This window comes from Dermacentor silvarum, chromosome 10, assembly GCF_013339745.2.
Source record: "Dermacentor silvarum isolate Dsil-2018 chromosome 10, BIME_Dsil_1.4, whole genome shotgun sequence".
In the NCBI taxonomy this organism is placed as follows: Eukaryota; Metazoa; Arthropoda; class Arachnida; order Ixodida; family Ixodidae; genus Dermacentor; species Dermacentor silvarum.
In genome coordinates, this window is record NC_051163.1 from 121,196,736 (window position 1) to 121,208,311 (window position 11,576).

The 11,576-nt window shown below is 50.9% G+C and overlaps 1 protein-coding gene across 1 annotated transcript; it reads left to right on the forward strand.

Annotated features, from left to right (window-relative positions):
• The first annotated feature begins 204 nt into the window (after nucleotides 1-204).
• LOC125941107 (uncharacterized) lies at nucleotides 205-10,902 on the forward strand. Its single transcript, XM_049658056.1, has 4 exons — nucleotides 205-386; nucleotides 6,450-6,657; nucleotides 9,813-9,901; nucleotides 10,662-10,902. The coding sequence occupies exons 1-4, from the start codon at nucleotides 205-207 to the stop codon at nucleotides 10,900-10,902; spliced, it is 720 nt and encodes a 239-aa protein (XP_049514013.1).
• The last annotated feature ends 674 nt before the right edge of the window (nucleotides 10,903-11,576 follow it).

The window sequence follows — 11,576 nt, forward strand, 5'->3', positions numbered from 1 at the left end:
GCCTTGGTTCTTTTCCAAGTTCATGTTTGTCAAGTTATTGAGGGCACGCATAGCCGCCCGATTCTTGGTCAATCCTCCATTGTGGGTGCGTGCCATATTTTAAAGGCTTATCATCATCAACATCCACGTGCAATACGCGCAAAGCGAAAAGAAGACCAAGAAGTCACCGTTTTCGTCAGTCGAGTACCGCACGGAGCCAACTGCATGGACAGTCACGGTGGCAAGGACACAGCACAGGAGCAAAGCGCCGCTGAAATGTCGGCGCAAGTCGCGGTCGGTGGCCCCGCGAGCGCCGGCGGGAGGGCGTCACCCTCGGCCGAGAAAGTGCACAAGAAGCACAACAAGAAGCGCACTAAGTCCGCCGACGTGCAACGCGACGGCTGCAAGTTAGTCGCCACTCTTGCTTTTCTTTACAGCGATAGCTGTTACGGGTTTATTCCCCTAGTTTCGATGTCCGCCGCAGTCTGTCGGTGACCCCTGCCGGAGTCCAAAAGGAGTTTCCTTAATCACGCGACACACAAACTGAAATAACGAAAAGTAGTCACAAGGATATTCGGGGTAGTAGGAGAGGTATTTGTTTTATCAACCAAACTGGCGATCGCAGAAGGCCAAGCCGGTTATCACTACAGAAGATGCTGAAGCAGCCACGGAAAAGTGCACAAGCAGCATTTATTTGGCTTTGGACGCAGTCGTTTCGAATAGCACGGTCTCAGATTTACTTGCTGTTTCGAAGGCCTTAGAGAGACAGGCCGTCGTGAGTCGCCGCTCTTGGTTTTTTTAACGGCGAGATCTGTTAGGCGCACTCTGCCACAGTATTCGTCCTGCTCGATGAAGACAAAGCCAGTCCAGACGCAGTATAAGCTTTTGTCTGTCTAAGTTTGGTTTGTAAAGTATTCTGTGTGAGTGTTTCTTTTCGGTTGCTGGTCATTCCTCTCTTGGTATTTATTGCTTTAGTTAATATGCCATCAACATAAGTCTGTCAAAGACCACTGTCCTTTATGATAGGGATAAAAACAAAAATCGTGGCGATGCCACGCACTATGAGGATTGGCGTTAACAAAGTTTGGAGGAGCAGGCAAGAAAGAAATGGCGCACCACGATAACAAACGCCTAGCAAATTTCGGCCGTCGAACACTATCCACAACCCGCCCGTAACGGTCATCAGTTGATGTGGCGTACCCTGTATATATAGCAAAAGTAGGTTTAATTCAAGCGGGATATTCTCGAGCGCTCGCTCTTGGTGTTATGTAGACAATTTTATGTCTACGGCGGCGGCGGAGGCGTCGCGGGCCGTCGGCCGATGAGATGGAAGTAAGGACAAGTGAACAGTCGAATAACCCCTCGTAAAATCCCCATTTAATGATAGTGACACCTGTAAAAATAGGCATGACACCAGGCGACGCCAGCTGCGCTCGGTTACTGCCGTTCTGGGGCGTCACAGTCGGCGGATGCATGCACGACATCACAATGACCCTGCAATAGACCCGTCGAAGTAGATCGCGTAAAGAATTCTTGGCACTGTGCGAGCATAGTGATCTCGGCGCAGCCCCACAAACACTTTCAGTCATATACGCCGACGCATCTATTTGCCGAGTGAGGCGAAACAAGGCCAAAGGGACCGTAGCATCAACAGATGCTGCTCCGTGAGACGTACGACGACGACACGCCAAATCGCGAAGAGTTATGCAAAGAAAGCTTTGCTTTAAGAAACGCGACTTCAGTGTCGTGCCTTCGCAACAGATGGCACTGCTCACATAACGCAGGTCACATGTGACAGAGGCCGCCACAGCGCTCTTGTATATAAGTTACGTTCGCCAGAATAAATGTTGTGATCGGCATGGAGACGACATTGGTGTAGCGTGCTCACTCCGTGCCACTGGGCCGGCGACACGACAATCTGGCAACGAGGATGTTTTCCACCGTGATTTCCGCCACCGCCCCCATTCATTACCAGCCCTGGTACGCCGGCTGTGCCATTGACCCGCTGGATACGCCTATTTGAGACATTTCTACTGGCGTCCTGGAGCGACAGAACTATCCGCACAGCGACGCCGAGCTCTTTTGCTGCACTGTCTTGGGACCGAAGAACAGCGAATTTTCGACGTGCTTCCGCCGAGTGCGCTGCAAACCAAGTTAGAGCAACCAAGCGTCGCAGCCGCGTCCACTTCACATGCCGCCGCCGTCACAGAAACCGCCGCAACTGCCGGAACGCAAACGCTGCTTCACGACGGAACCGCAGATGCCCCACGCTTACCCGACGAGTACGACAGTGGCCCTCGAGATGCTAACAAGGCACTTCGCCGCCCCTTGCGAACATTCGCCTGCAACGCCATCGATTCCGTGCAGCGTCGCCAACTGCAGGGGGAGCCCATCACGGACTTCGCCATCGCACTTCGGGAGTTAGCGGCTCTTTGCTATTTCGCCACTCACCCGACGAAAACATGTGTGAGCAGTTTGCAGCCGGTGCCACGTGCCCGCGGCTCCGGGATAGATTGCTGCTCGAGGGTTACAAACTGACGTTGGACCACACTGTCCGGTTAGCACTTCTGCGTGAGCGGACCCAACGCGAATCCGAGCCCTTCGCCAATCCAGTGCACCGAATTCAGCAGCAGTTACGGGACAATCTAACCAGACAGGGCCGCCGAGAGGATCGCCCCGATAACGGCACACGCCCCCCGAGTCACCCTCGCTTCAGCTCACACACGCACACCGCGTCCGCGCCTGATCTGAACGCCGCCGCCGTTCCCACGGGGACCGGACCTGCAACTGTCTGCGGAAAGCTGCAGCGCAGAAAGTTGCTTGCCATAAGCATGTCCCGTCGGCGGTCGCACGTGCTTTTCCTGCAGACGCCGCGATCACTTCCGGAGAGTTTGTCAAAGCTCCCGCCGCACACGAGAAGCGCACTCTGACGAGGTCCACGAAATCGCACCGGAAGAATTAGCATTTTGACGGTCCGTACGGAAAAGGAACACCGGCATCTGCATTGATATCAAGGTTGCGCCAGTTACCGCGACGACACCCGCGCATGCCATGACGTTCCTGGTTGACACAGGCTCGGCCGTGTCCATGTTGGGGGAGCATCTATTCCAAAGCCTGCTTAGCCACGAAGCACAGCTGACAAGTTCCCACCTCACGCTGCTGGACTTCTCGCGCAGGAAAATTCCCGTTCTCGGGGCATTTCACGCTCTAGTCTGGTACAAAGGGATAGCAGCGATGATAACATTTCATGTTACGCCATGTGGGACATCTCTCCTCGGCCTAAATGCGGTTCAAGCCCTCAACCTTTGCATTATGGGGAAAGAATTGCGCTGCCTGCACATGACAAAGGAGGTACATGAAGAAGTTCCCGCCATGAGCCCCGGCTTTCAACCTCGAAGCGCCACAGCAAAAGCAGCTCCAGGCCCTCCCAAATTTGGTATGCCGCCAATACCATGGACCATGTTTGGGCATTTGTTTTTGCCTGGCTTGGGACTTGTCAAAGGCGTGCAACATAAGGTCGCGATCAAAAGCTCGGTCACGCCGGTCTCGCAGAAGCTAAGGCCCCTACCATTTTCTGTCCGCCAGCTGGTCTCCGACGAGATCAAGAAGCTACTTGCAGCAGATGTTATCGAGAGAATTAACGCCTCCGAATGGGTCTCTCCAATCGTAGTAGCTCGCAAGGCAGGCGGTAGCATTGACTGTACGTCGATCTACGAGAGCCTAACAAAGCTGTAGTCGCAGACAGTTTTCCCTTGCCTCAGATAGAGGAACTGCTACATGCCCACAACGGAGCACGCTGCTCCTCCAAGGTTGATCTGGCATCGGCCTACTATCAAGTTGTGCTCCACCCAGAAAGCAGAGACCTAACTGCGTTCATTATGCGTGAAGGCCCTTTCAGGTTCAAGAGGGTCTGCTTCGGGTTGACCTCAGCACCGGCTGCATTCCAGCTGATCATGACGAAGATTCTTGAAGGCTGCGAAAAGGGTATTGTACTACTTGGACAACATAATCATTTTGGGAAAGACTGAGAGCTAACACACACAGAACCTGAAGCAAGTCTTTGAACGAATTGCGGAAGCTGGGCTCAAGCTCAATGAGAAATGTGTCTTCAAAACATCGGAGTTGCCAGGACATCGGGTCAACGCAAAGGGTATTGCACCGCTCCAGACTAGATGCAGCCGCGCTACGCTCTTTTTTAGGGCTAGTTGAATATTATGCCAAGTTTGTCCCATGACTGGCAGATGAGATAGAGCCAATGCGCCGCCTGCTACGCCAAGACGTAACCTTCGACTGGGACGACGCCACAAAAGAAAGTTTCACGAAGAGACTCCTAGCATCCCACAAGGTCCTGCGAATGTTTGACCCGACGTTGCTCGTCATTGTCTCAACGGATGCATCTGCATACGGTCTGGACGCCGTATTGCAACAAGTGGAGGGGTCCCACATGCGAACTGTGGCATTTGCATCGTGAACATTAACAGAGACAGAGCGAAAATACTCAGCTGGAGAACGTGAAGCCCTGGCCTGTCTATGGGCCTGTGAGAAGTGGCACGTTTATCTCTGGGGCCGGCTGTGCACCCTATTGACAGATCACCAGGCTCTGGTCGCCTTACTCTCATCCCGGAGCACAGGACAGCGGCCCCTTCGTATAGCAAGGTGGACCGCACGACTCCTGCGCTACAACTTCAAAGTCCAGTGCCGCAGCGGAGCCCACAACCAAGTAGCAGATGTCTTGTCCCGACTGCCTGTTCCAGAAACAGAGGGTGGCTTCCAGGTCGATGAAGAGGTTGTGTCTTCAGTTACATCGCCTGTACATCTAGAGGATCTTCGGGTTGCTACCGCTGAGAATGGCATACTACAGCAGGTCATGCGTTTCATCCACTCATCATGGCCAACCCGGAAAACACTTCCTACAGAATTGACACCCTACCATGATGTACGGAAGGAGCTTTCTATAGTGGACAGGCTTGTTTTGTGCACACAGCGTGTTGTGGTACCTGCCAAGCTAACTGATACCTTCATCCAGTTGGACTACTACTCCAGATGGCCAGAGGTTGCGTTCTGCAGCGACAATACTTCCTGCACGGTGATCAACTTCCTCCTTGGTGTCTTTGCACGACAGGGTTACCCTACAAAACTGGTCTCGGATAACGGCCGACAATTTACGTCAAGTGAATTCGACTGTTTCCTAGAGGACAGGGGTATTAAACATTTCTTCTCTGCAGTTTACCACCCTCAAGCCAATGTGCGGTGGAAAGTTCAACAGGGTCCTTAAATCGTATATACAACTCTCGCTACTGGACCAGCGACCCATCAAGGCCACCGTTACGGAATACCTGGGTATTTACCGCTCCACTCCCCACAGCGCCACTGATCTGGCCCCAGCAGTGTTGCTCCATGGACGCCACATAAGGACATCATTAGATGTCATCGGCAAGCCAACCGCCGACTTCAGCACCCACCCCGCCCGGGAACTGCGTAGACTTCGGTGCCGTGTATACGATTACCAACAAAGCAACAAGGCGTATTCAGACAAGCGAAGAGCAACCAGGGAGCCCAAATTAAAAGTGGGTGCCTACGTTCGGGTCAAACGTCGTCTACCTGAATGAAAGGCACCCCCAATTTTGGTGCTCCACTCAAAATCCTGAAGCGCAGAGGACGTTGGTCATTCCACCTCGAGGACGGCCGGACGTGGAAGGCCTCTCAATTGTCCGCTGTGCCCCACGAAGCTGTACCAGAATTGGCGAGACAAGAATCCCTGCAGGGGGACATGGACATAGACATGCCGATAGGCAACGCCAGAACTCGGACACCGTCCTCAGGAACACAGAGCACCACCTTTCAAGGAACACCAACGCCTGATGACGCGCAGTCTCCAGAACAGTTGGTGTTACCACTGCCTCCTTGCACGCCAAGCGCCCCTACACGGCCAGTGAATCCACTAGCTGGAGCCATGACCTCTGGATTGTATGCTGATCGTGGTGGCGAATCGGGAGACCCTCATCAGCCAGTAGAGTCAGGGCTCCGCCGTTCTACGCGGGAGCGAAGACCGCCAGGTAAGTTTAGAGATTATGTGCAATGAACTTACTGAATGCAGTGATTTTATTAGGCAATCGCCACCAGTGACATTACTGTCAATTTGTTAGCGCAGTAATTTAGTTGGCCGCCGCAAGCAGTCACGGTTTTTTGGTATGCATGTAACCTGCGTTCTCTTGTTGAGGGAGGGCTAGATGTAGTGCCGTGCCTTCGCAACAGATGGCACTGCCCACGTGACGCAGGTCACATGCGACAGAGGGCGTCACAGCGCTCTTGTATATAAGTTACGTTCGCCAGAATAAAGGGTGTGATCAGCACGGATCGGCACTTTTTTTCGCTTTAGAGCGTGCTCACTCCGTGTGACTGGGCCGGCGACACGACAGCGACATTGATGGATCCTCAGTACTGATGCGGAATATGATGCACATGCGCAGGTCTCCCGAGAGCCTTGGCGATTCGTCGCCCGGAAGGGGTAAGAAAGCCAAGCGGGAGCCGAAGGCCAAAAGCAACGACCCAGCGCCGCAGCCTAGCCACGACATGTCGCCGAAGCCTTTGCCGCCTCCTCAGGCTTTTGTTGAAAACCCGGCTGCTCCCTCGGTTGCGGCTGCTCCATGTGTCCACGGAGCACCTAAACCTGTAGACGTAAGGAACGTCTTATAGAGTCACTGCGCGTGATAGTTATGCGGTCGAAAAAAAACTGCTTTTAATCCGGAAGTGGTCGCTAGTTTTGGGCCATGATGTATATTTTCGGTGCCTCTTATGAGAGGAACCTTACCTTCTCTCTGCCCGCTCAAGCAGCTAACGCAAGGTGGCCGTGCTAAGACTGTGAAATTTGGCTTTTGCATAAGCGCTGATGTTTCGCGCTACACCAGCAGCGTACGGTCACCTACGCAAGCTTTTTCCATGTGGATACCACGTTAGAGCTTGAAAATTAAGTTTAAGTTCCGTCGCCATGATGTTTCATTGAAGTCCAGGTGCGATAAAAATAAGGCCTGCACGTCGTACGCTGTGGGTGCGAGAAAAAGTGTGTGAGGGAGAGCCGAAAACGATGGCGGCTTGATACGCGCCCTCTTCCTGCGCACACTATGTACGAAGTCACGTGATCAAGCGCATGCTAGTGTAGGAGAGAGCACATCTCCTCAAGCTCGACGGTGGCTCCTCATGGCTGTCCATGCCACTGGAGTCAAGGGCTCCTTCCTCCAAAGTCATTACCCCATTTTCTGACCGTTCTTTTGATTGACATTATCCTTCCTCTAACCTTTGCCCGACGCTGGGACAGACACAAGCACTGGTCCGGTCTGTCCGATGTTTTCAATTCTTTGTCGGTTTCTACGCTTCGTTGTGGGAATGACAAACGAAAACAGCAGACTTCACAAATTACTATTCTGAAGATCAATTAGAATAAGTGCAGACTTTGCGCTTATCCGATCGCTATATATAAGCTCAGCGGTAAACATGCATATCTATATTTTTCATTATGGTTCGATTAAAATTCAAGACTTTGGTCCATTTCTTCTGATTCTAGTCACCAAATAGTATCGTCCCCACCCGCGCATCCGCAGATTCTCAAGATCGTCACCACATAAGTAAACACGTCAATTGTCGCATGTGTTGTGCTGAAAGGTGTTCTTTATTTGCCACCCAAATTAAAATCACCGAGCACACAGTGCTAATCACGCAATTCGTTCGCTATAACAAACACGTGGGCTCCTTTCCAAACCAGTTACTGACATTGCTTTTAGATAGCCCTTGTTTCACACTCGTAGCGCGTCATTCGAGTGCTCTTCATGCGGTAATCACGCGCTCGTGATTACCGCATGATGTTTTGTCAAAACACCGGGGTTCTTTTTTCGTTCTATAGGTGGCGAACTACGCCATTCTTTGTCAACTTTAGAACCCTACAAATTAGTGGTACCCACCTCAGTAACCCAGTGGTTATAGCGTTGCACCCGATGAGGGCAAATGCAAAAACATTGGCGTACCGTGCATTACGTGCGCAGTAAAGAACCCCAGGTGGTCAAAATTATTCTGGTCCCCTCATGCGGCGTGCTTGAAAAATCAGATCGTGGTTTCGGCACGTATAACCCTAGACTATTTTGCAACCTAATGTTATTCTGCAAAAATATACTCAGTCTAACCCACGGCAAAAAAAATGCAGTCCTACGTCCAGAAATGTTTGTCGTATATAGAGCCGCACTGCTACCTTAAAGAGGCATTTCGTTAACCGCAATAAGAATTTCTCCGACCTCCTCTCTCATCCCGTCAATACACTAAAGGCGACTTTGTCGCAGCGACAGGAGTTTCCGTCGCAAGCCTGAAATGTGGCAGTTGCAGTGTGCAAGGTAAATATACCTGGTAGCGAAGCTTCCATAGAAGCCCATACGTTCAAAGCATGGTGGTTCATCTGCGGTTCATGGGGCTTAGCGCCATCTGTGTGAGGAGGGAACACTTCCGGCGGAAGAAAAAATAATTTGACGTCATATCCGTTGAAAACAGAAGTGACATCATTTTGTTTTCAAAAGGCGCGAAATTTGTTTTCGAAGGCCGGCCATTAGAGCTGTATATTCAAATGCCCCGCCATTCGACCTGATGGGCGTTTCGAGCTTTCAACGCGGAAAGCGTTGCAGGAAAAGTTTAGCCGTACGGATGTCGAAACCGCATCGCTGCACGGAACATACTTTCTTTGGAGGCCAACGAATGCTTTGGGCGTAGAGTGCTCGTCCTTTCGTCGGACGCCAAGCACGTCGGCCAGCGCTGTCCCACGAAAACCACTAAAGTAAGCAACTATCTGGCGGTCGCAACTCACTACTTTTGACTGAACAGGTTAAGAAACAATGAAACTACCCGCCTCACCAAATTCACACAAACGCCGACAAACGCCGACAAGCAAAGCAACACAACATGTGAGGGGGGCGTGAACTTTACGAGCGCGCCTTTCCGTCTACATCAAGAGCTGCATTGCATTGCAAAAAAGGTATTTATTGATAATGATCAAGTAAAATAGAGTTCTTTTTTCGCCATGCGTACATAAAATTGATTAGGAATTTTATTTTCGTTGAATGAATCTAACTGTGTATCACTTTAATTAAAAAACGCTTTTTTCTTTCCCAATGTTTGTTCTCTCCAAACATAGTCGCGCTTCAATCGCTGCTCCAATAACCACCCTTGCTGATGTCGGTGACAATTCGCTCTGAACCGCTTTTCGTCCGAGGCTTCGCGACCATTTGGATCGACCTTGCAGTGTGCTCCTGCCACGAAAGATAATTACTTGTGATGAGACGCCAGGCCTAAAGTCAAAATTTCCTTGTTCTTTTTTCCTAGCAGCCGCATTGTAATATTAGTCGTACATATTGTCACGTGGTAGTGACGTTGAAGAACACATTAACAAAACTATGAATCACGAAACTAACTATTTATTGGGCGAACTTGAGCCCACAAAAGCAAGTGAAACTCGAAGCACAACGATAGGGGCGAGCACAGTCGGCGATCGTCGAAATCTGATCTACGGATTAAGCGCGTCGGCTTTTATGGATTAGTAATCGAAGGTTACAGAGTAATCGCTGGTGCCCGCGTGTCTTCCAGACAATACTGCGCAATAGTGGATAGAACCGTCGATAACATTTGAGATATTTCCGATACCTGCAGGCACGTCCTGCGCTGAGCGATGATGTTTGACATTTGTAAGCCGCCGAAAAGCGGTCCCCCTAGAAAGATAAACAAGCACACGTGTCAATATGTTGTGGCAGTTCCGACTGTACACTAGAAGTAAGCGCCGTTACTCCTCTTAATATGTCCAGCACGATACGCACCCGGCAGCACGCGACGTCCCGGAACTACGCGAGTTTGGCAACAGCCTTCCTATGATTGAGCAGAGGAGACCGAACAAGTAAGGCGGCCTCCATTTTTATTTAGGTCCCGTGGGCATCTATGCGCCCGTAAGAAAAGAGTTATCAGTAAGCAATTGTGCTGTCTTTGCCACATGCTGGCAGCTTTCGCCTTCTTTTCACTGTTCGAAACGAACTTGGTGAACTTAGTGCTTTGCCGCCCTGCAAATGCGCAACAATCGGTGCTCGCCATGCTCACCTTTACGTTCTGGTTATCAAGTTATCCAGATTTTTCTTCGGTACGAGCTCGAAGTTGTATATAGCGCGACACTCGAACTTGCCACCTGATTGTGAAGGCCATTAAAACCTGCGCAGTTATCTTTCTTTCTCCGTGTCTAGATACTGCCTGTTCTATCAGTGATGATTTTTAGCTCATGGTCCATGCAGGAGCCGTGAATTCTAAATAAAAATCTGGAGAATAGCCACTGTGCTTGAAGGTGACTAGGTATATATTTGAAGAGCCACAGAAGTATAAAGAGCAGAAAACGATAGTGGATGGTGCATTAGCGCTGCTGTAAACTTGCTGATAAAATGTTTAGATGTTCATAACAACAGATTGTGTAATGCTCATTCAGCACATTCAACGTAGGTCTCCTTTAAAGCAGTGACAGGAACGGTCAAGTGCTTCTGCATCAGACACCATCTTAGGCTATTGTTGACAGCACGTCTTTTGCCGCAATCAAGCTTAAGTCCCCCCCCCCCCCTCCCTCCTAGTGTTTGAGTTCAAGACAACCGCTTCTTCTCCGTCCGCCTCTAACGCAGGTCCATCATTCCGATGATCGCGAGCGTGGGGATCATCTGCCTCATGCTGGTCATCATCATCAGTATGCTTGTGTCGAACCGCCGGCGTGCCAGGGCTGCGGGCACGAACACCGCCACGCCAGCCACCATGATTGACGATGGCGTGGAGATGACAGCGACATCGGCCACAATAACCGTCGTGACTGGGAGTGAAAACGCCACGAGCAGCCACAGTCACGAGACGGTGCCAGAACAGACTTAGCTCGTCCTCACGAACTCGCCAACTTCGGTCGCGCAATAAAGCGCCCACTTTGTTTATTCCTGCCTCTCTCCTTCGGAGGCTGCGATTACTTTTTGCCCAAGAGAGAAAGCGACCAATGGATCCCGTACGAATCGGTGGTGAAGATGCTTTCAGTGTCTGCATGCTAATCGACAGGCAGAGTTGCTCGCTCGATACACATGCCTTGTCTACGGCCACGCCATGCTCTTACTCTGTGGTTGCATCAGGCTGTAAAGCTTGATCATTAAGGAAGGAAAGAATTAGGAGAGAGCATTGCGCAACACGCCTGAAGCCAGATGTATCGGCCCAACACGTGATCGTCAGATCAGAGCACAAGATAGGTTTTAGCGGTTCCGCTCTGCAGGCAGAGCTCCTGTCGGGGCGCATCGAATAAAAACTAGCGGGAATCAAACATTCCCGGCCAATACGCCGGCTCTCTGAGGGGTCACGTGTTGGGCCGATACTGCGAGGTTTTTTGAAAAGGTTAAGGGCACGGCTTCATGGAGAGTTCGTTTGCCAAGCAGTGTTGCCAGGTCCGACGAGGTGGCGTAGCCAAAAGCTAGAGAAGTTGTAGCCCAAATGTAGCCAAACAGAAAAAAAGTGCAAAATATTTCGTAGCCAAATATAGCCATTTTTATTTGCAATTTTATTTGTGT